Source organism: Alternaria conjuncta, assembly GCF_024043145.1.
Source record: "Alternaria conjuncta strain BMP 0040 chromosome Unknown scaffold_6, whole genome shotgun sequence".
Taxonomy (NCBI): domain Eukaryota; kingdom Fungi; phylum Ascomycota; class Dothideomycetes; order Pleosporales; family Pleosporaceae; genus Alternaria; species Alternaria conjuncta.
The window spans coordinates 359,910-383,343 of record NW_026250095.1 but is presented as its reverse complement, the minus strand read 5'-3'; the positions used below and the strand labels follow the sequence as shown (position 1 = coordinate 383,343).

At 52.2% G+C, this 23,434-nt stretch overlaps 8 protein-coding genes across 8 annotated transcripts; 4 read left to right on the top strand and 4 right to left on the bottom strand.

Annotated features, from left to right (window-relative positions):
• Positions 1–71: 71 nt before the first annotated feature.
• Positions 72–3,589, bottom strand: J4E85_004503 (uncharacterized protein; the record flags this gene model as incomplete). The annotated part of the gene is made up of 2 exons (XM_051468759.1): positions 72–1,494; positions 2,202–3,589. The coding sequence occupies 2 exons, from the start codon at positions 3,587–3,589 to the stop codon at positions 72–74; spliced, it is 2,811 nt and encodes a 936-aa protein (XP_051326974.1).
• Positions 3,590–3,995: 406 nt separating this feature from the next.
• J4E85_004502 (uncharacterized protein) lies at positions 3,996–5,242 on the bottom strand (the record flags this gene model as incomplete). Its single annotated transcript, XM_051468758.1, has 4 exons — positions 3,996–4,421; positions 4,482–4,704; positions 4,757–4,932; positions 4,985–5,242. The coding sequence occupies 4 exons, from the start codon at positions 5,240–5,242 to the stop codon at positions 3,996–3,998; spliced, it is 1,083 nt and encodes a 360-aa protein (XP_051326973.1).
• Positions 5,243–6,372: 1,130 nt separating this feature from the next.
• Positions 6,373–7,938, top strand: J4E85_004501 (uncharacterized protein; the record flags this gene model as incomplete). The annotated part of the gene is made up of 1 exon (XM_051468757.1): positions 6,373–7,938. One exon carries the CDS (start codon positions 6,373–6,375, stop codon positions 7,936–7,938), a length of 1,566 nt encoding a protein of 521 aa, XP_051326972.1.
• Positions 7,939–8,697: 759 nt separating this feature from the next.
• On the top strand, positions 8,698–11,852 carry J4E85_004500 (uncharacterized protein; the record flags this gene model as incomplete). Its single annotated transcript, XM_051468756.1, has 3 exons — positions 8,698–9,133; positions 9,197–9,338; positions 9,431–11,852. 3 exons carry the CDS (start codon positions 8,698–8,700, stop codon positions 11,850–11,852), a joined length of 3,000 nt encoding a protein of 999 aa, XP_051326971.1.
• A 334-nt stretch (positions 11,853–12,186) lies between these two features.
• Positions 12,187–13,563, top strand: J4E85_004499 (uncharacterized protein; the record flags this gene model as incomplete). The annotated part of the gene is made up of 1 exon (XM_051468755.1): positions 12,187–13,563. One exon carries the CDS (start codon positions 12,187–12,189, stop codon positions 13,561–13,563), a length of 1,377 nt encoding a protein of 458 aa, XP_051326970.1.
• Positions 13,564–13,784: 221 nt separating this feature from the next.
• Positions 13,785–14,630, bottom strand: J4E85_004498 (uncharacterized protein; the record flags this gene model as incomplete). The annotated part of the gene is made up of 5 exons (XM_051468754.1): positions 13,785–13,820; positions 13,875–14,251; positions 14,313–14,436; positions 14,459–14,554; positions 14,610–14,630. The coding sequence occupies 5 exons, from the start codon at positions 14,628–14,630 to the stop codon at positions 13,785–13,787; spliced, it is 654 nt and encodes a 217-aa protein (XP_051326969.1).
• A 360-nt stretch (positions 14,631–14,990) lies between these two features.
• On the top strand, positions 14,991–21,017 carry J4E85_004497 (uncharacterized protein; the record flags this gene model as incomplete). Its single annotated transcript, XM_051468753.1, has 2 exons — positions 14,991–15,366; positions 15,418–21,017. 2 exons carry the CDS (start codon positions 14,991–14,993, stop codon positions 21,015–21,017), a joined length of 5,976 nt encoding a protein of 1,991 aa, XP_051326968.1.
• A 1,337-nt stretch (positions 21,018–22,354) lies between these two features.
• Positions 22,355–23,398, bottom strand: J4E85_004496 (uncharacterized protein; the record flags this gene model as incomplete). The annotated part of the gene is made up of 1 exon (XM_051468752.1): positions 22,355–23,398. The coding sequence occupies one exon, from the start codon at positions 23,396–23,398 to the stop codon at positions 22,355–22,357; it is 1,044 nt and encodes a 347-aa protein (XP_051326967.1).
• Positions 23,399–23,434: the final 36 nt, after the last annotated feature.

Sequence of the window (23,434 nt, the reverse complement as noted above, 5' to 3'; positions counted from 1 at the left end):
CCAAATGCTTTCTTTTATGTAATTGTCATTGGTTTTATAGTATAAATATGACTCGAAAGACACTGAAGAATCTAAACATCTCTAAACACCTCTTTCTCAAAGTCCTTGCACAAATCATTGAATGGCAGCCATTCATCCTTGTCCGACTTTGCCCCGCCCTTCTCCGCGATTGGGCTCCACCACGCCTGCTCCACGCCCGCATCATCATGTACTACAGCAACGGGCGCGACCGGTCCCATGGCATTCGACTCGTACAACTTCCTAGTGTGATTAAAGTACCACATGCGATCCCAGACCGAAACGCGGAGGGACTTGAGCCCATCTCGATGCGCGTTGTGGTGGATCAGGCCAGGGACGACGCTCGTCCACATGTTCGTGTAGAGAGGAACATCGTTCCAAGACTTCTCATCGGGGAATTTGGCACCCGGAGCGACGACTGCGGGGCGGAATGGCGGTTGCGACTCGGTAATGTCTTGGACAAGGTCGTGAACGCGTACTGGCGCGACGTTGAGTTCAGCAGACGCTTGCGCAATGGACTTGGGGTCGCCATGTGTAACCCATGCTGAGTCTTCTTCTGCGAAGACTGTGGGATGACCAAGTAGACTGGCATAATCCAGTCCGATGCCGAACTCATCTGGCTTGCCAGCCTTGTGCTCGCGCAAATGCCGCTCAGACTGCGGGCTGAGGATGCTCTTTCTCCCCGTCAACCAATCCCCCGTCTTTTGGAAGAAAGACCTGTGCCGTTGTCTCATGACCTCGCGTTGAAATTCCTGGTCGCCGAAAATCTCACTGAAGATCTTCTGGTCGCTGCCAAAGTTGCGGTCTTTATCTGCCTTCTCCATGGCGCGTTCGAAGAGCGCTTTCATCGCGCCCACGCGGCCCATGGCATCTCCGGAGTTGAGGTACCGTTGACGGAACTTGACGTATGGATTCTTATCCCAGCCGATATCGGTATCGGTCTGCGGGCCGTAGATGTCTTCTGGCAGCGAAGACTGCGGTACAGCATAACAAGGGGGGTCCTCTGGTTTCCACGGCCAACACCGCTTCTGCGCGGAGAAGACAATATCCTGACTTATGCCCTCTGCAGCCGCGGCTCTCGATCCCATGGTCTTCCGTATTCGCGCATTCGCCGCGTCGTTGATAGCGTGGAAGCGCGAGATTAACGCGCTGGGTCGTAGTTGAAACCAGATGTCGTATCCATCCACCAGCAATACCAAGTCGTCGTCGCGTTCCGGTCCAAGTTTACGCAGGTATTCGAGCACACCACTGATCTTGGCGATATGCGAACCTCCAGCCACTAGCGATTTATCGTCAAATGTGGCGCCCCAGTTGATCAGCGTAGGGGTTGGGTACCCAGCCACTGCAGCGCTGAGCATCGTCTTGCAAAGATTGACATCTTTGTGGTCCGCAGGGATGAGGACGTGGAGGATAGAGGAGTGTTTCGCCTTGTTCTTGCTGCTCGACGAGAAAGCAGTGGGAACAAGATGGCGGTCGCTGTTGACGGTAGTAATGAAGACAACAACGAGTATAAAAGATGCTGCGAAAAGTATCCAACGCCGGCGACTCCAGCCTGGTAGGCGCGCGACCGCGTCGTTGGAGAGTTGCTTGTACCCGCGCATCATCCAGAAAACCGTGCTGACACGGCGGAACTGTGAAGCTCACGTTGCGAGATAATGCTTGCGACAGCGCCGTAGTTGGCAGTGCATCTGCACCCGGCCGAGCGCATTATTCATGTTGGTAATGAGCTGTCACCGATGGCAGTTCGCCTTCTTAGGATCTAAACTTACACTTGAGCTAGTCGGATATCCCAGCCGTGCGGCGTCAACTCCGGGAGGTGGCGGATGGGCGTACACTAGTGGGTCTACTTGCCGGCACCATCCGGAAGAGGTGTGCCGAGATGCCGTCTCTTTGGTGGCTTGGACCATCTGCTCGGTAAACTGCCACGACAGGGGCGGCGTGGCTATGTGAACAGGAGCGAAATTAGGCAGTAAGATTTGTGCATTCCACTCTTGGTGCCAGTTCGATGAGAGACCTTACATGTGATCGTACAGTTTGGTGTGAAACACAACGTTGCTATTAAGATTTAGTAAATTCAACGCCTGATGCTTCGCGATCAATGGTATATAGTGTCCCAAAACGAGACTTTCTCTGGCTCTCCACTGTACAACGCAGGTTCATGCGACTCGCAAAGAGATTTCCACGAGAGCGATGCCCCCTGGTCACTCCAAGCCCCCGACTTCTCCTCTGGCTCGCCTACTTTACTGTCGTACGGCATGTTCTTGGTCCACCGAACTCCATTGATAGGATCTGGCCCAATCTTCTCGTCGTTTACTTGAGATGCCGCGCGTTGAAGGCGCTCAGCCTCTCCAGAGTACCACATGCGGGGCCACCAAGTGTCTCGAAATGACTTGTCGCCTGTGAAGTGGAGCACTGGGAAAGGCTGGCCAGTAACTGTGTTGAAACCCAGAGACACATCTCGCCACGAAGTTTCCTTCAAGGCCGGATCATCTGATATAGCAGCAAATGGCTTCCTTGACTGCAGCACGTCCTCCTGTAGATCAATCCTGTACGGCTCCACGGATTTCGATGATGAAGGAAGCGAGGATTGGTTCGTCGCCATCCAAGCAATGTAGTTCCTATACCCCGCAGCTGTTTGGAATAGGCTCGATCGATAGTCCAGCCCAATGTGATATTCAGTCACTTCGCCTTCCTTGAGCGTTGGTAGGTCAATTTCTTGAACTCCTTCGGGCATCCCGTAGGGCTTATCTCCATGCGATAGTATGCGCGCATACTCTTGATCACCCCATACGTCTGCAAAGTACTTCTGATCGGAGTTGCGCAGCACGTCTTCGGGATTGTACGTCTGCTTGATCTTTTCTTGAGTTGCACGAAACATCTCGCGCATTTCGCCAGCGGGCCCGATGATGGTGCCTGAGTTCAGCCAGCGCGGTCTTGCGTGATTCATATCACCCCATCCATCAGTGTAAGGGCCAAAAGCGTCGGGGTGAAGAGGTGAGTCAGGAACGACCCAGCACGCTAAGCGAAGAACATCTTCTGGCCAGCATACTTTGTCAGGGCCGAAAAGGATGCTGTTGTAAATCTTGTGTTTCCGCATATGGCTTTTGCCGTACCGGTTGACCAGCCGATCATTGGCGGCAGCCGTTTCTTCGAAGTAACGCTTTAGCAAGACATCCGGACCGAGCTGGAACGTAACATCGAAGCCATCCACCAGTAAGACTATGTCTGTATCTTGTGCGGGGGACAGACTCTCGAGGTAGCGAAGAGGACCCGCGATTTTCGCAAGGTGAGTTTCTGCAGCGTTGAATGCGCCCGCTCCTGCCCAGTCGATGAGAACGGGAGGTGGGTACAAGAGCACCGACGCGGAGAGAAGAAGGCGGCACAAGTCGAGGCCACTACTCGTAGCTACAATGAGCAGGTGAAGACGCGATTCTTGGATATTCGCGGTGAGTGGATCTTGTACCGCGGCTTGCCGTATGGTGTCGAGGGAGTTGAGATGTAGTGCAGTCCAGAAAACTACCAGGGTCGCGAAAACCAGGGTTCCGAAGACGAGAGTCCTAGGACGAAGCATGGCGCAGGTGTATTGAGCCACAGCCGTCTGAAGGCGATTATGATATGATCAGTGGTAATAGAGCGCTAATTTTAGGCCAGCCATAGCCCACAAAACTCTCCTTTGGCATTGATACCGTGCAGCCCCGTGGTCAGGCAGACCTCGGGAGCGTGGCGTCACCCATGGCAATCTCGTATGGTGAGCTGCATGATTGGCATAAATGGCATGATTCCGAAAGAAGTTGATAGAGCGAGGCATACTACCAGGATATCGGGAAAGACGGATGCTAGTGTCTTACTCGGATCCAGGCTCCAAGCGATCGGTTGGACGCACGTCTGGGGTCACAGAAGAATCACATGTGCACGGACTCTGTTCTCGCTAGAGTAGCGCGTCACGCTAAGAAAGCGCGACGCCATGTGTCATTCGCTCATCCACTTGCTCTCGCCTTTGACTTAAGCTCTATACTACTGTACCACGCTCCACCTGCCAGAGCGAGCAGGATGCCCGCGCCGTTCATCGGACTGACAGGCACGTCCCACAAGAAGGCTCCCAATACGATGGTCAGACATTGCTTGAGATTTGCACAGATGGTCAAGGTCAACGCGCCCGCCAGCTTGTTCGTCTCGAAAGACGCGACATTGAGGCCGAATGCGAGCAGGCCGTTGCCCGAGACTGTCAGAATCCTTTCCCTTGTAAAGTGTCCGGCATTCACAAAAGCAAGAAATTCTGAGAATTCGCCAATGAGCACCGAGTACAGCAGAGATTGCACTGCGGCCAGGGGCCCCATGCGGAGGAGCAGCTCCAGAGCGGGTAGTCGCAGGCGCCCCGTCATCAAACGGTTGGTAACAACGGTCTATTTCGAGCTGTTAGCATCCTTCGCGAGAACGTGCATAATCCTTCGGGTATTACTTACCTTTATGGCAGCGAGGACCACACCGATGAGTGTCAGGGTGAATCCAATGGCGGTGAAGTAGTAGTCACCAAAGGTAGCCAGTCCGACGCCTAGCATTACCGGGACGATGGACAGATACGTGATCAGTGCATATCTTCGGGAGAAAATAACACGGTATATCAGAATGGTAAAGAGCGGGCATGTCGCTCGCATGATTTGATGGAAGGGAACAGAGACCATAGCTCTTTGCGAAGTTATTAGCGTACGAAGATGTATGTAAGGTAATGGAAACTTACAACGACAGATTTGACATTGCAATGTTCAGCGTGAACAAGAGCGAGAACATGAAATGGACCAGATGCTCGCGCGGCGTCAGCCTCGTTAGCTGGAAATGCTCGAACATCAAGAAGACTGAACTTCCAAGAGCAGCACTTCCGGTATGTACCGCTGTGAGAATCCACGGGAACGGAAACTGGGTATCTCGTTAGCTAAATCGACTCCTCGTATCTGCTCCTGCTACATACCGAACCCATAACAGCTTTGTTGTAAAATGTGAGACTCAAGTTCATTATAAAATAAGTCGCCAGGTATATGAACGTCTTCGTCCTACTGGCAGCTGGCTCTGTAGGACGCTGAGAAAGCACATGCTTTCCATCTTGTTGGCTTTCGAGGTCCAGTAGCGGTTCATTCTCCTTGATATCCAGTTCAACAGGATATTGCTCATCGGTTTCGGCCACTTGGTTGAGTACAGGCTCGGCCTGAGCCATTTCGAATTTCTCCATGATGTTGTCGTCTTTGTCGGTCGACGTGAGGAAGGAGTCGCGTGCTACCTCGCGATGAGGCGTTTCGACAGTCTAAGGGATGTTCAAATTCAGGTGGCTGAACCGGTATTTGATCCGACAAGTATTAGTTGAAAGAGATTATAGCGTCACTGTGGCTAGGGCCAACAAAGTCTCTTCGCGTCTAATCCTCAACCACGACCGGATAATGCTGCGGTTGGCCGACACCTTAGCTCCTTCGCATGCCTGTCTGCCCAGGACCCGCTGAGAACGGTGTGTGCCGTGTCACACGATGGATCCGGGTAAGGTGTGGCTGTCGGGGACCGGAGTTAACACTGCATCTCAAGCAAGGGCGAATAATGTGTAGTGGCTGCACGTGTGCGCTGGCCCGCTGAAACTGTGCTGACCATTGACTGCGCCATGAAGTCCAACTAAGCCATAGTTTGGGCACAGTGGCTTCATCCGCTGTAATCATGCGTTGCCGGGTTCCGATATTAGCAGAATAAGAACAGTCCCTATGGGTTAGTGTCCTATGACACTTGGCTTCTCTGCGCGTTCTCTGGGGCGGAGCGAAAAACTGCGTAACTCGGGGCGGAGCTTGGAGTCCTGCAACAGAACTAACTGAAAAGCTACGCGCATAGCCATAGTGGCCAAAATGCGAAATCGATGTCAAGCCTCGCCGAGTGGTGGAGTACTCGTGCTAAGGATTACATCACAAAGATAACATGCGACGTTACTAAGAAGGCCCCGGCTGGCTTGGCAGGCACCCCATCAATTGATCCTTGTGGCGTCCCCGGTACTTCCGTCACGCTAGCGCTCATCACCATCATGTCACCCAACCAAGCGTTTCCTAGCCGTCCGATACGTTCAGGTCCATCCTCGGCACCAGTAGTTGCCAAAATGAGATCGTGTAAACGATAATAGAAGATGCCGATAGCCGTCCAGGCGACCATGAGTATCTTCGGCCGCTCGGTCCGTGACTATGGCTGGTGGATACTTCATCCAACATCTCGATACCCTTGTGTACCTATAGGTATCCGGCTCACTTCCACGAAGGCTTCTTTGTCCTTGTCCTGCTCAATTACCAGGCATCCTGTTATACACTCGTTTTTGCAAACCCTCACACACTCCTCATGTCTAGTCACACACGGCAAGATGCGCCCACCCCAGCGCCCTCATACCGCTCCACCCATGAGTCCAAATTGTTCGGACGCATAACCAAGATATGTTGTATCGGTGCAGGATACGTGGGAGGACCGACTTCGGCAGTCATGGCGAACGCCAACCCCGACATTCAGGTGACGGTGGTCGATTATGACAGCAAGCGCATTGCTGCATGGCAATCTGAAGATCTCCCCATCTACGAACCTGGCCTCATGGATGTGGTCAAGCCAGCCCGCGACGGCATCTCCAACAAGCGAACGCCAAACCTCTTTTTCTCCACAGATGTCGACCGCGGCATTGCCGAAGCCGAACTCATCCTGTTGAGCGTCAATACCCCCACCAAGACATTGGGTCAGGGTGCCGGACATGCCAGTGAGCTTTCCTATTTGGAGTCTGCTGTGCGAAAGATTGGTGCTGTTGCTACAGGCAACAAGATCATCGTAGAAAAGAGCACTGTGCCATGCCGGGCGGCAGATACGCTGCGAGATGTTCTGAGAGCAACGAGTAGACCTGGCGTCGAGTTTGAGATCCTATCAAACCCTGAGTTCTTGGCCGAGGGAACCGCTATCCAAAATCTCTCGAACCCTGATCGCGTTCTCATCGGCTCTCTTAAGACTCCTCAAGGGTTGGCGGCTGCACGAGCTCTTTCTCAAATCTACTCAGCTTGGGTCAGCCCAGATCGCATCATCACGATCAACTTGTTTAGCTCCGAGCTGGCCAAGCTAGCTGCAAATGCACTGCTCGCTCAGCGGATCAGCAGTGTCAATGCACTGGGTGCCATGTGCGAGGCAGTAGGCGCCGACATCGATGAGGTGTCCTATGCCGTTGGATTGGACAACCGCATTGGGTCTCGAATGCTCAAGGCATCGGTCGGCTTTGGTGGCTCCTGCTTCCGCAAAGACATCTTGTCTCTTGCATACATCGCAGAGTCCCTGAACCTGTTTGAGGTCGCCGCTTACTGGCGATCAGTAGTCGACATAAACGAGTACCAGAAGGACCGATTTACCCGCCGCATAGTGCGATGCCTGTACAATTCGCTTTCGAACAAGACGCTTGCTATTCTTGGCTTTGCATACAAGAAGGACACAGGAGACACTCGCGAGTCAGCAGCTATCACAGTCGTCAACAACCTACTTGCTGAAGGTGCCAACGTCAGGATCTACGACCCACAAGTCAAGGAATCGCAAATACTGCACGACATCGAGAGCAGTAACCCGAGTCCGCAGAGCATCAAAGGCAGACTCACGGTCTGTTCCTCGACTTACGAAGCGTGTACCGATGCCGACGCCGTGGTCATATTGACGGAGTGGGACGAGTTCATCAACAAGCAGCCTACGAGAAGCGGGCATGTTCGCGGCGACTCAGTACACAACGGTGATGTGGATACAACGCGCAAGGAGATATCATGGAAGCGCGTTTCGCAGGTCATGCGCCGTCCAATGTACGTCTTTGATGGACGTAACGTCGTCGATCCTGTGCCTCTCGAAGCTCTGGGTTTCCGGTACGAAGGTGTTGGTAAATCGAGGGGGTTGTAATCGGTCTGAATGTTTCAATGTCGAGATATCCAATTTGCTTATTTACTTAATGAGGTGTAGAGTTAGTACCCAGGTTCGGCGTTGGTCAACCGCTGTTGCAGCAATAGACGGTAGGATGGTAGCTCTACCTAGGTAGTAATCAGCTTGCTATTCCGATACAGATCCTTCAAGATGTTCTCTTTCACGTCGTTTCAGCTGATTGACTTCTTCGACCGCGGCAGTAGTTTGTCAGTGCTGCGAACGTCGTTGGTGATGGGGCAAGGTTGTACGCGTCAACTGGTGAGATGTTGCCCCACCTCGCATCCATCGTGTTTTAGGTTAGCGCCGTACCTGGACGCCTGGACGCGCGCGCCCCCGGGGCTGCGCCTGGCAGGCGCCTTCCAGCCCAACACGCTTCGCACTTCTCTAAGGGATCAATCCTGCCCATGGGCACTGTAGCACGACTATCGCAACATTCTGACTCTTGATATGCCAATATCAACTCAACAAAAATTTGGGCATGCTCACTTTCAAGAGGGCTGCTGCCTAAGGGCGCGTGAATTGATCGCACGGGTTTCTTCGCGCGTCTGCTGTACGCGCCTTCAGCGAATGACTTTCTAGCAACCCATGTCGATGCATCACAAGTCGTCGCAGCCTTGCTGTGCCGCGCTCATGCGTAAATCAAGGTCTCTCTGGATGCCCCGCGGTGGATTCCTCGTCGCTGGGTGTTCCTTGCCCGTAGCTTCTTTTACTTCAGTCAGCCCTCCCGTCCTCCCCGTCATGGAAGCCTTTGGCGTCGCTGCAAACATCATCTCGATCATTCACATCACAACAGAAGTTGTCAAGCGGCTTAACGATTTCAGAGCGACAACCGAGGGTCTGCCAAGGGCATTGAAGTCACTCAGCGTCGAGCTTCCAACGCTGATAAATTCTTTGAGGCGCATTCGGCAGGCTATTGACGATGGTAGGGTTTCTCAAGAAAGCCAGGAAGCGTTGGAACCACTTATCAAAGACTTCGAACTTCAAATTCAGGCTCTGTCGGATATCATATTCAAGATGCGCCCGCGGGTCAACTCAAATGCGTCTCGCAATCTCAAAGCCGTTACAAGCTTTCGTTATGACAGCGAAGTGAAGCACATAGAAGGTGTAATCAGAGGCTATGTGTCGACATTGACATTGGAGTCTGCTATCGCAGCTGATAACAGAGGTGGCGCAGGTATGTTGGCGTCGCCCATGATAGAACGTGGGCTTCATCGATCTAACAAACAACAACTTGCAGTTTCACAGCCACTTCTGACGCCGAGATTCATCTGTCCTTTTGGCAAGGATGTCGACTTCATCGAGAGATCTGTGCTTGCTGATCTCCTTGTTTTGAGGGGACCTGGATCGCGACATGCGCTTGTGGGAGCAGGCGGCATCGGGTACGTACACAACCACCCGGCTGAACTATCTACAGCCTTCGCATTCCCCGTTGCCCAGCACGGCAATTTGCAGCAGCTAAAATTGAGAACAGAAAGTCACAGATTGCAATTGAGTACGGTTACAGAGTCCAACGAGACTTTCCAAACACATGGGTTTTCTGGATCGATGCGGAGAATATTACGAAGATGGAAGAGAGCTATCGTGAGATTGCCAGAATTTTGCGCATCAATGGCGCAAGCGACAAGGACGCGGATGTCTTTGGTCTCGTCTACGATTGGCTGCGCAACGAAGCGAATGCAACATGGTTGATGATCATCGACAACGCGGACGACAAGGACGTCTTCAACCGTCTACCGCCGAAATACAAGGGATCCGACCAGTCCAAAGAGATACGAGAATTCATACCGCAATCTTCAAATGGCTCAGTCCTAGTCACGTCGAGAAGCCGAGACGCTGCTTTTCAGATCACCTGCAATTACAAAAACATAAAGCATGTGGAGCCAATGAGTGAAGCAGAGGCAATCGCGCTCCTACAAACGCATCTAGAAGATAGCCACGAAGATGAGGACAAGAGACTACTTGTTGAGACTGTCGACTACATCCCGCTCGCAATTACTCATGCGGCAGCTTATATCAGCAGACGGTCCTTACCAATACGCGACTATTTACAAGAGCTTAGCACGAAGGATGAGGAAGATTCAAACGCCTTAGAAGAGGATATTCCACAGCTACGTCGTAAGGCAGGGCGTTCCAACTCAATCGTCAAGACATGGAAAATCACATTCGAGTACGTCCGCAAGACCATGCCTTCGGCCTCTAGGCTCTTGTCGCTGATGTGTCTCTTTGATCGACAGGACATTCCGGAGGCGCTTCTCCAGGGGCAATACAGCGAAGTGATACTTTCGTCACGGAACATCCGCAAATCATGGTGGAAGCGACGGCCTCATACGCGCCGAAAGAAAATAGAGCAACAGTCGTTGTCTTGTCCTAAGAGCCTCCCTCGTGACTTTGAGGACGACTGGCTCGCTCTCAGGGATTTTAGCCTGATCAAGATGAACAGGGACAGGAGGCATTTCTCTATGCATCCGCTGGTGCAATTCACGACTAAAAGGTGGCTCGTTCAACATGATGAGCTCGATATCTGGAGTCAACACTTCATACGTATCCTCGATGATAGATTTCACGACTCAGATGACGGTGACTTCAAGAGATGCGAGCCTCTGATCGCACATGCATATGCTGCCATTCCGTACCGGCCATCGAATGCTGCCATACATCCCTTACGTGCATGGGCATCGCTTACCAGGAAGATTGCGCGTTACTACGACCAAAGAACCGGGCTTGAGATAGCGCAAGATCTTTACCGCGTTGCGGCTGAGGCTTTCGAAACTACAGGAGGTAAAAAGACACCCGAAGCACTCAAATGCCGTAAACTGCAAGCACTCCTACTTTTCCAGACAGACAGAAATGCGGAATCGGAAATTCTGTATCGCCATATCTTACGCTTGCAGCAGAAAGCTCTCGGCCATGGACATCTCGATACACTGGATACCATGGATCGCATAGGCGATGTATTATCTTTTCAACGCCGTCGTTCAGAAGCCGAAGCAATCCAAATGCAATCGCTCGAAGTCAGAGTCCGCAATTTTGGTCTTGCGCATCCCAGCACGCAAGAATCCCTTACCAAGCGCGGCTATTTTCTTCTAGCAGGAAGTCGCTATAATGAAGCCTACGTCACCTGGAAACAAGCCTCTGAAGCACGAAATGTAGCACGCGATACTAGCTGGGTCAAGGAATTGGATCTAATCGGGTTGAGATTGCAATTAGATGGTCGATCCGCCGACGCGGAGTATTATCTAAGAGAGTCGCTTTCAGAGAAAGAGCGTATGTTTGGCGAGGACAATGACTCCACAGTGCCCGAAGCTGCTGCAACACTGGCACGCATCTTACTTTCTCAAGAAAAGTACATCGAAGCAGAGGCCCTGCTACGTCGTGCACTTTCTTGGTACGATTCCAGCGAGTTTTACGATAATCCAGAGCGCTTCCAGACGATGAGTGACCTCGCCCATACAATCGCACATACGGACAAACTTGAAGAAGCAAAAGAACTGGCCATAGTTTGCCTTTCATGGCGAACTGAGAGCTTCGGCTCACATGGTCGCGAAACTCTGGAGATCATGTGGATACTAGCCGGAGTACTAGAGAAACAGGGGAGCTTTGTGCGGGCTTTGCAGAAGTATCGTGATACGTATGAAGGTGCGAGACAGACGCTGGGAGAAGCGCATGCGGATACAAAAGACTACAAGCGTGATTACGAGAAGCTTGAGCAGGCTATGTATCAGAAGAGCTCGGCGATATCAGACGAGAACTGGGATGCAGCGACGATAAACTCTGCATTCCATCTCAGTAACGAGAATACAGGTGCAGGGGCTCAGGAACCAGGTGCTGTGCTCTTCGACGTGACCGAATCTGAGAAAAAAGGATATGATGGCACTGTCATAGCAGCTCGATAACCATGGAGAGTATGCATATGCGGAATCAGCATCTCAACGAGTGCTCTATAGAAATCGGAGTGAATAGCAGAGTGAATGCTCAGTTGTTGTTATTACAAAATGTCCGCGCTGCGTCATTCACTGAGCTTTGCGACCCACCCCGTTGACATAATCCCACACTCACGCGCACTTCGCTATACAACATTGAAAATTCATGTCCTGCAGTCCGTATCCTTCTGACTGCGTGATACGAGCACGAGATCTTCAACATCGTCTCTTCCATTCTGCCGCTCCAAACCGCAATCGCATTTTCGCAACAGCGCTTCTCCACCCACTAGTATCACGCGACTAGAACATGGCCTTGCCTACACCGAAAATCGTACCCAAGGCCTCTGCGCTCTTCTTGCCGTACGAGATCGAACTCTACCAACGCTGGCGCAAGTCCGCCTTTGGTATCGCTGTTGAAAACGATGACGATGTCCTCCTACCCACCGCGTTTGAGTACATGGACTTCATGGAGTGGCGCGCCAGACAGTGCTCGAAACTCGACGGGACTCAAGAAGCGGAGAGGAAGTCTCCAGATCCATCATTTTCGGGATATGTATTAGCGGAGCGATGTGGACACCCTCTACATCCTGGAGATCCACGTCCAGATGCTCTAAGACAACCAAAGGACGAAATAGAGGAGGAAGGCGAGGAAGAAGGCGAGGAACAGGATACGATTGCTTGGTGTTCAATGTGTCTTTTGCAGATTCATCTCAAGCTGCTTGCCGAGTTATGGGATAAGTGGTTGAACTCCGGCGGCCCGTGGCGTGTCTTACGTCCCGGCTCCACAGCGGAAGGCTGGCAGATTGCCAAGCGAGCATACTATATGCGGAAGACCAACCTAGTCAACGTTGTCGATAACTTGGAGGATGTCGCGCGATTGGAAGATACCTGGGAGGCTGCGCATCCCGCTGCGGACGTGGAGGTCGTTCGTGCGTACAGCGCCAAGACGGCAGTGGATGTGTATGCGAAGGGTGTTCAGTTTCCTGCACGCGTAGCAGGACCGGATGAAGTAGCTCCCCGAACACCAACAGGCAAGGAACGAAAAAAGCGCCTCTCGTACTCACCAGACACACCGGAGGATACTCGTCATCGCTCTAGTGCCGCTTTCGCTCGACGCTGCCTTGCCTACGACCCTGAGTCACCCCATCGATGTCCTGAAGAGGATGGATGGGCTGAGACATCGTTCAAGAACAGCTGGGAGTACAATGTACGGCAATGTCGCACCCTGCTATGCAACAAATCGCCCAATGAACCCGACGTCACTTACCGCGAACTCGCCGACGAAGCTTCAAAAGATACCCTCATCAACGGCATCGAAGAGTGGCTCGGCAAAATGCAAGATGATTGGAAGCAGCCCTGGGTTGACATTTTGCTGGCTACAACCGAAATGTTTCTTGTCTGGCAAGATCCGCGTCACGACGATGATGCTGACACGGATTTCAACAACTGGGACAGGACTGAGACACTCGTGGGCACCAACCTAGAAGCTTATGCGCGGCAAATTGGCGATATCGACGAGGAGGATGAGACCGAGCTGGTACAAGCAGAGGTGACAGAGGACTTCTTCGACCAGGATTCCGTTGCGTCTGACTCCGACTCCGACTCAGATGAAGACGAAGACGAGCTCCCTGATCCGATGGATCTAGAAGAGGACGAGGAAGTAGCCATCAGTGTAGATGAATAGGAAACGCCAGCTCGGCTACACAGCGCAGACGCTGGAGCAGAATCCTTACCGATGCTTATCCAGTCGACATGTAAATTCTTCAGAGCAAAATGACAAGTAAGGAAATTATGAGATAATCAGCCTTGACATGTGGTAATAGGTATGCAAGACTACTTGTCTCGAACACAAGTCAGGTATCAACGCCCAATAAAATGATAAATTCGCCAAAACGTGCCCGGACTTTACATGACAATACAGCAAGAGTTTTGCTTCTTAGCCTGTGACTGTGTTAGCATGACCGAGCTTTTAGTTGCCAGCTCTTGAACACTCACCTGTGTGTAGAACATCTTGCTCGATGCACTCAGCTCATCACTCTTCTGAACTAGGTTGTCAATCTTCTCTCCTCGCTCCAACACACTCTCGATGGTCTTGTGTAGCACAATCTTGGTCTCGTCCAACTCTTTTTGGATCTTCATTATGCTGTCGGCCTGTTGTGGGTCTTGGTACTTGACGATGTAGTCTTTGAGCTCGGGGTAAGACATGTTGGCTGATTCGGTCGCGTTGGCGAAAGCGGAGCGCGGGTATTTGGAGAGGAACTCGTCGCAAACTTTGGAGAGAAGCTGGTGGGCTACGAGGGAGGGGTATTCGTGGTCGGTGATCATGAGACCGCACACGCCTTCGGAACGGCCGTAGGCGTGGAATGTGTAATCTGGACGCGCTCGATTAGCATATGTCTGCGCATGAAGCGGCTACGCTGATGAAGGACGTACCTGACTCCTCGACATCCTGTCTTTGCCCTGGTAGTGTCCTAGAAGCGACTGTCTTTGCTGTGAACGACATCTGGACTGCTATCAGCTTGTGTCCCTCGGTCCGTGTGACCTGCCACAACTCTGGCTGTGCGGTGAAGGTGACGTACGAACTCTCCGACGCTTCCCCGTGTGAAGCGGCCGAAGCTGGACAGATCGCGCTCGGCGCAAAGTTCGATCGCGGGTTTGGTCTCATTCTTGAGGATCTGTACATGGTTAGTACTCATCCGAGACTGGAAGCGGCGGTGAATGGGCTCCTACACCAATATAGAGGACCTTCATATTGGCGGCGGGTTTATTTTATTCGTGAGGAAGGTGAGTGGTGAGACTGGTAGGGCAAGGTTGTGTAGCTTGTATGCGCGTGGTAGGGTCGTGGAGAAAGGAAGCCTGGAGTCGTGGCCCGAGATAGCACTCCTGGCGCCAGCATGCGTCTCATGGTCGGCGGAACCAGCATGTGGCGCGCTGATTATGTCATGCCGCTAATGCGCGGGGGCGGGGCAGGTCCAGCCGAATCCAGGACACTCACCCATCATCGATTCTGCCAAGCCTGACCCAGAGGCAATCACGCTTTCCATCGTGAAGAGCGCTCCACCGAGCGCACCTGAATCAGATCGACCGCCAACGTTCGGAGAAGTTGTAATAATGTCGCCCTCCGTCGAGGACGCCCAGGCGCAATGGCTCGAGCAGCTCGATGCCATGCGCAAAGCCATCGCCGAACTCAATCTCCCTGCCGATACTGAGAAGGCGCCAGCCTACGGAGACGACCTCGATCTCGATGATGATGACTTCTCTGGAACCGTCAGCGGCGAAGATATCTGGGACATCATCAGCGACGAGTATGAAGAAGAGTTCAGCAGTGATCACCTCGACCAATTTCCCGATGGCCAAGTTGGTGGCGAGGCTTACAGCCAGCAATGGCTCGCAGAGAAATGCTCTTCAGTAGCCCAAAGTGGTTCCGGTCTGGATTCTGGAGCGTTGAAGGAGCAGATCACCGCGATCCTGTCAAGTGACAGCAATGGTGAGGCTTCATGCCAATACTCGATTACTGCAGCATACTAACTATGCACAGACGAAGAGCTACAGATGATGCTCGCAGACATTGTTGGCTACGGAGAGTTGGACCTTGTGGCCGAGCTCATATCGCATCGCAAGGACATCATGCGATCCTTGCATAACCCTACTCCCGCTCAAAGCAATGGTGCCATGGGCCGTTTACAGACCCGAGCCGAACGCGAAGAAGCGTTGCGCCGGGCGGATTGGGAGCACAAGACTGCCGCGTTGGCACCTTCTATGGACCGAACAGGTCCCCAGTATCCTCACGTTTATCGGACTCACGAAGCCGGCAACAAGCTCTCGGCTTATGGCAAGAAGTACGCGCTACCTCCAGATACTGAGCATCGCGACAACAACCTGTATGAAGAATACGAAATCCCCGCAGTTCCGGTAGGTACTGTCGGCGTCGGCCGAAGGCTTCTCGAGATCCAGGAACTGGACGGCCTCTGTCAGCGTACCTTCAAAGGCTACAAATCCCTTAATCGCATGCAGAGTCTGGTGTACCCAGTCGCCTACAAAACCAGTGAGAATATGCTGATCTGCGCACCTACTGGTGCTGGTAAAACAGATGCTGCCATGCTCACCATTCTCAACACCGTGGCCAAGAATGTTGTGCCGAACCCGATCGACGAGCCTGAGGCGACCGACTTTACAGTCATGATGGAAGACTTCAAGATCATCTATGTCGCACCCATGAAGGCGCTCGCTGCTGAGGTCACAGACAAGCTTGGAAAGCGCCTAGCGTGGTTGGGTATCAAGGCTCGCGAACTGACTGGTGATATGCACCTTACCAAAGCCGAAATTCTGGACACCCAGATCATAGTTACCACGCCAGAAAAGTGGGACGTGGTGACGAGAAAAAGCACTGGAGACACCGAGCTGGTACAGAAAGTACGTCTGCTCATTATCGATGAGGTTCACATGCTCCACGACGAGCGCGGCGCTGTATTGGAAAGCTTGGTAGCGCGTACTCAGCGACAAGTGGAGAGTACACAATCACTCATCCGGATTGTCGGTCTCTCTGCGACCTTACCCAACTATGTCGACGTAGCCGACTTTCTCCGAGTCAACAAGATGGCCGGTCTGTTCTACTTTGACGCTTCATTCCGTCCTGTACCTTTGGAGCAGCACTTCATCGGCGCCAAGGGCAAGCCAGGCACAGCGAAGTCACGTGAGAACGTGGAGAGAGTGGCTTATGATAAGGTCGTCGAAATGCTCAAACGGGGCCACCAGATCATGGTCTTTGTGCATTCGAGGAAAGACACCGTCAAAACAGCCAGGCGATTATACGACATGGCTATGGAAGAACAGTGCACCGATCTATTCGATCCGCAGGACCATCCTCGTTACGAAAATGCTGTACGCGATATGAAGCAGTCAAAGGGCCGAGAATTACGCGAGCTACTTGGAAAGGGCATGGGTACTCACCATGCTGGTATGCCTCGTTCTGACAGAAACCTGATCGAGCGCCTTTTCGCTGAGGGCGTTCTAAGAGTGCTCTGCTGTACAGCGACATTGGCTTGGGGGGTCAATTTACCCGCGGCAGCCGTCCTCATCAAGGGCACCCAAGTTTACAACGCACAAGAAGGTAAGTTCACCGACTTGGGCATCTTGGATGTTCTGCAAATTTTTGGTCGTGCCGGTCGACCCCAATTCCAGGATACAGGTATCGGCTTCATTTGTACGACACACGACAGGCTGGATCACTACATGCGCGCCGTAACTGAGCAACAGCCTATCGAATCCAGATTTTCCGCAAAGCTCATAGACAATCTCAATGCCGAGATATCACTTGGTACAGTGACTACTGTCTCTGAAGCTGTGACTTGGCTCGGTTACTCTTACCTCTTTGTACGGATGCAGAAGAGCCCGCTGATGTATGGCATTGAATGGAATGAGATACGCGACGACCCACAGCTTGTCGGGAGACGTCGAAAGCTTATCATCGATGCCGCACGAATCTTGCAGAGAAGTCAAATGATCATCTTCAACGAGACCACAGAAGACCTGCGAGCGAAAGATGTCGGGCGTATTGCGAGCCAGTACTACGTCCAGCAATCAAGTATAGAAATCTTCAACACAATGATGCGACCTCGTAGCACAGACGCGGATGCTCTGGCTATGGTCAGCATGAGTGGCGAGTTCGACCAGGTACAATCACGCGAATCCGAGGAGAAGGAGCTTTCAGCCCTCAAAGAAGAAGGGCATGTGATCACACAAGTCAAGGATGGGTATGCTACTTCGCATGGAAAGACAAACTATCTTCTCCAAGCTCACATCTCGCGAGCACGACTGGAAGATTTCACCCTGGTTTCAGACACGAACTATGTGACCCAGAATGCAGCACGTATCGCGCGTGCGCTATTCATGATTGCGCTTAATAGGCGCTGGGGTTACCAGTGTCAGGTACTGCTAAGTCTTTGCCAATCTATCGAACATCGATGCTGGTCTTTCCAGCACCCACTGCATCAATATGAGTTGCCGCAGCCAGTCTTGCGCGCGCTCGATCACAAATATCCGTCGATACAAACCCTGCGCGAAATGGATGCAACGGAGATCGGAGACCTAGTACATAACAAGAAGATGGGTGGCGTCATCTCAAAGCTCATGAACAACTTCCCAACCTTGAGCATTGAATCTGAGATCGCTCCGCTCAACAGAGATGTGCTCCGCATCCAGCTGTTCCTCACGCCCGACTTCGTCTGGAACGATCGTCACCATGGTACTTCCGAATCATTCTGGATCTGGGTCGAGAACTCGGAAACATCTGAGATTTACCATCACGAGTTTTTCATCCTGTCGCGCCGAAAGCTCTACGATGATCACGAACTGAACTTCACGATCCCACTTTCTGATCCTTTGCCTACGCAAGTATATGTTCGCGCCTTATCTGATCGATGGTTAGGCGCCGAGACTGTCCATCCCATATCCTTCCAACATCTCATTCGGCCGGACACAGAGAGTGTCTATACCGATCTGTTGAATCTTCAGCCTTTGCCGATCGCTGCTTTGAAGAACCCACTGTTGGAGGAAGTATACGCGCAGCGCTTCCAGTACTTCAACCCTATGCAATCGCAGATCTTCCATTGCCTATACCATACACCTGCCAATGTCTTGCTTGGATCGCCGACAGGTAGTGGCAAGACTGTTGCTGCGGAGCTCGCAATGTGGTGGGCGTTCCGTGAGAAGCCCGGCTCGAAGGTCGTATACATCGCCCCTATGAAAGCACTTGTTCGCGAGCGAGTTCAGGATTGGGGCAAGCGTTTAGCTGGGCCAATGGGCCTCAAGCTTGTTGAGTTGACTGGTGACAACACTCCGGACACACGCACAATTCGGGATGCCGATATTATCATTACAACGCCTGAGAAATGGGATGGTATCAGTCGTAGCTGGCAGACTCGTGGATACGTTCGGCAAGTCAGTCTAGTCATCATCGACGAAATTCATCTACTGGGCGGTGACCGTGGGCCAATTCTGGAGATCATTGTCTCTCGTATGAACTATATCGCATCACAGAAGAAAGACGGGTCAATCCGTCTTCTTGGCATGTCCACTGCTTGCGCTAATGCGTCCGATCTTGGAAACTGGCTTGGTGTCAAAGAAGGCTTGTTTAACTTCCGCCACTCTGTGCGTCCGGTACCGCTGGAAATCTTCATCGATGGCTTCCCGGAACAGCGAGGCTTTTGCCCGCTCATGCAATCGATGAACCGACCTACTTTCCTGGCAATCAAAGCTCACTCACCGGAAAAGCCAGTTATCGTCTTCGTAGCCTCCCGTAGACAGACTCGTTTGACGGCTCGCGATTTGATCAACTTTTGCGGCATGGAAGATAACCCAAGACGCTTCCTTCACATGTCTGAAGACGACTTGGCACTCAATCTCGACCGAGTAAAGGATGACTCATTACGCGAGGCACTGAGCTTTGGTATAGGCCTGCATCACGCCGGTCTTGTCGAGACTGATCGATCGCTCTCAGAAGAACTCTTCGCGAACAACAAGATTCAAATCCTAGTCGCCACTAGTACACTTGCATGGGGCGTGAACTTGCCAGCCCATCTTGTCGTAGTCAAGGGTACGCAGTTCTTCGATGCCAAAACAGAAGGGTACAAAGATATGGATCTCACGGATGTGCTGCAAATGCTGGGTCGTGCCGGACGTCCTCAGTTCGATGACTCTGGTATTGCGCGTATATTTACGCAAGACGCCAAGAAAGAGTTCTACAAGCATTTCCTGCATACTGGATTTCCCGTCGAATCGTCTCTGCACAAGGTGCTGGACAACCATTTGGGCGCCGAAATCTCTGCAGGTACTATTGCTACAAAACAAGACGCGCTCGATTACCTGACCTGGACTTTCTTCTTCCGCCGGTTGCATAAGAACCCGTCATTCTACGGATTAGAGATTTCAGCAGAGGAGCACAACACGATTGCCGCGCAGTCCTTGGCCAACGACTATATGGTCAAGCTGGTGGAGACCTCCCTCAGTGAACTGGACGAGTCCTCTTGCGCTATTGTCGAGCCTACAGGCGAAGTTGACCCAACACCACTCGGCAAGATTATGAGTTACTACTACCTCAGCCACAAAACGATTCGCTACCTTGTGAAGAATGTCAAGCGCGACGCAACCTTCGCCGACGCTCTATCATGGATCTCTCACGCCACCGAATACGACGAGCTGCCTGTTCGCCATAACGAAGACCTCATCAACGCCGAGCTTTCGAAAGCCCTTCCTATTTCCGCGGACGACTTCGGCCTACCCCTGTGGGACCCTCACGTCAAGTCATTCCTACTTCTACAGGCGCACTTCTCGCGGATCGACCTGCCAATATCCGATTATGTCGGTGATCTAAACAGTGTGTTGGATCAGAGTATCCGTATTGTACAGGCATCGATTGACGTACTCACTGAACTGGGTTACCTCTCTTCATGCGAGACAATGATCACGATCCTCCAAGCTATCAAGTCAGCGCGCTGGCCAAATGACGGGCCGTTATCGATATTCCCAGGCGTGGAAGTTGAGAGTGAAAAGAAACGTCTCGAGCACCCTAAGGCCAGTCCGAAAAATCTCATTGAGACAACTACCGCATCGCCCGCGGTGCTTGAACGTGCAGCCAAGTTCGCTGGAGTCACACCTACTGTAATTAAGCGTTTCATCGAGCCAGTCTCTCGTTTGCCCGTACTGAAGCTCGACCTGGGCAACGTCAACGCGCTCGCCTTGGATTTCAAGATCTCACGCCAGAACCCGGCTAGAATGCAACAAGGCGGTATACGCATCTTCGCACCACGCTACCCCAAGCCGCAGACGGAAGGCTTCTTCGCTATTGTCTCGTACTCTAGTACTGACGAGATCATCGCTCTGAAGCGCATCAACTGGCCCGACCCCAGTAAGAATGGCAATCGCGGACGGGGTGGACGCGGCGGAAATGCATCTGGGGGCGCACAGTCGAGATTGCAGGCTTCAGCCAAGGTGTCATTGCCGCCTGAGGCACAGGGCAAGAAGGTCGACATCAGCGTGCTCAGTGATTCGTACCCCAGTATGAAATGGAAAATTGGGGGTATTGATGTACCTGAGGCGCCTATTGTGGACGCTTATGGAAAGGGGAAAGAAAAGGCGTAGTGTTGTAGGTCGCCCGCCAGGCCATGACAATTCAAAGTTCAAGTATATACAATTATGACGCCTGGATATAACAGTTGATATGATTCATAATAATAGTCACTGCACTGTCTCATCATTCTCCCTTTCCTCCCTCTCTCTTTCCTCCCTCTCTCTTTCCTCTCTCTCTCTTTCCTCTCTCTCCCTTTCCTCTCTCTCTCTTTCCTCCCTCTCCATCCGATCAAGATCACTTTTATAGTCCACAACATCAACATGCTCCTCTCCCAACAAACGCCTCCCTTGTTCGTACGCCGTCTTATACAAGCGCATCGCATCTGCTCTTCTCCCGGCCTTTTCCACTGCAAATCCCAACGTCCACATACTCTCCACCGTCTCCTGATGTATCCTGTCTAGATGCGTTTCCCTCGCTTCCAACGTCCTTGTTGCCATTTCCTCCGCTTCTTGTACAGCAGCAGGCGTGGCTTGACAAGCTAGACAAAATGCAAACTCGTTGGATATCTGCAACATCTCGGTACGACCCCCAGGGAGAAAGCGTGTGTATCCGTCCAGTGCTCGCCGGAAAGACGTTTCTGCGTCTTTATACTTGTGTTGAGCGACCAGCGCTCTCGCGATCCTGACAAGGGTATCGCACACCTTAATATCGTCGTGGGAGAGTGTGCTTTCTTTGTAGGTGAGCGCTTCGTTGAGGCGCTTCAAAGCTTCCTCAGGTCGGTCAAGCGTGTGAAGCTTTAGACCGAGAAGTTCAAGGTTATGGCACCACTCGGCATCATAGACGTTGGAAGGTGTATTACGATGCCTGAAGGCGCCTTTCCATGCTGTGTAGGCTGATTCGTAGTAACCTTCAGAGTGGAAAACGTATCCAAGTGCATCGGCGTGCTCTTGAATTGAGGTTGACCTGAAGAAGCTAGGAAGCCAGTTCCAGGACATGGTATCTTTTGGCAATGATGCGCGAAGGGCAGCGCCACGATGAAGGGATGCGTGGGAATGGCTTGCAATGATGCTTTGAGGATGAAGAAAAAAGAGTCATAGAAATGGATCAGGCGTGTCAGAATAATGAATTATTGTCATTGACGATAGATGAGTGTCTTTCCGATTACTCACATGTGTGCTATCAAGTCCGCTGCTTCTCTTCACGTCCGCGCCGCGCGACATCTGCCAGCCTTTGTTGGAGACCTGTTTGTATGCTTTGCCTCTCTATCCTCCTCCCCAGACACAGTCCTTCGTGCCTCTACTTCTTATCTTGGGTATATGTACATGATTCGTAGCGATCGCTTCGTGTGAGGCTGTCTTTGGGTGGCCGCGTAGCGATGAGTGTGTGAGGTAGATCGCTGTGGATCAGCTCAGTCGTCGCCAAAGACGATGAAGCTCGCTTCTTCCTCAATCTCGAAGTATGCGCAGTCACTGTCACTGAATTCGCTTTCGCAGTCAGAGTTGTCCTCGTCAGAGTCAACATCTTCCCAGTCACTGTCTCCATCATCCTCCTCGATCTCGCAGGTTGAGTCAAGGACGGCATGTGACTCCTCCGCCTCAGACCGCGAAGTAATGTTGCTTGACTCGTCTGTTGAGCCGACATGATGTATCTTTCCGTGAGAGTAGTCTTCCGAATCCTCTGAGACATCATCTTCTTGTTCCCCTTCCTCAACAACTGTGTGTTTCCCAGGCTCGTAGCGCAGCGATCGCCTATGGAAGTACGGATTGGGTCGTCCGGGCTCAAAATCGGTGTCCGGAGCAAAGACAACTGCAGCCTGTTTGTTCGATCGAGGTCGCTTTTCTAAGCAACCCGTAGTCTCTGACCAGTATAGCTCCACGGCCTTCGCTGCGGTTCGCACGTCTTCGTGCGCGACCTCTGGATGCTGCGCAGACCATGAAGCTTCTTCTTCGGCCATGAGCTCAAGTCTCGATAGCTCCTTAAGTGTGCCGATCTTCCCCTTGCACCAGGCGCTGTAAACGGTGTGTTGGTGTTCTGAGCTGGTGAGTGTACAAGATGGCGCGCAACCGCCTGCGCTTTCGAGAGCCTCTGACAATACATTCATGTATCTGATGTGCAGGTCGATGATACAGACGGGACATCGTGATTGTAGCTGGCCGGCTGCTACAGGGTGCATAGGATGCTGACATATCGATGCGACTGGCGATTCGAAGGAAGATGACGTCTCCGCAGAACGTCCGTGGGTAATGTGACCGGAGATGTCGTCAAATGGGTCTGAGAAGTATCCAGAGTCTTGTCGTTTCAACCACTGGTGGAAGTCTTCGTATTCGCGTGCTGTGGGGATGTAGCCTTGCTCAGCTGGCCTAGTATTCGTGTGCAGACATTGCCATCGCTTGTACTGTTTCAGCTCGCGGGGCGGCATGATGACGCTCGCGGGTATCTTGGTGCAAGCCATGATGGCGTCGTGGATTGCGTGGTAAGGGCAGGTCCG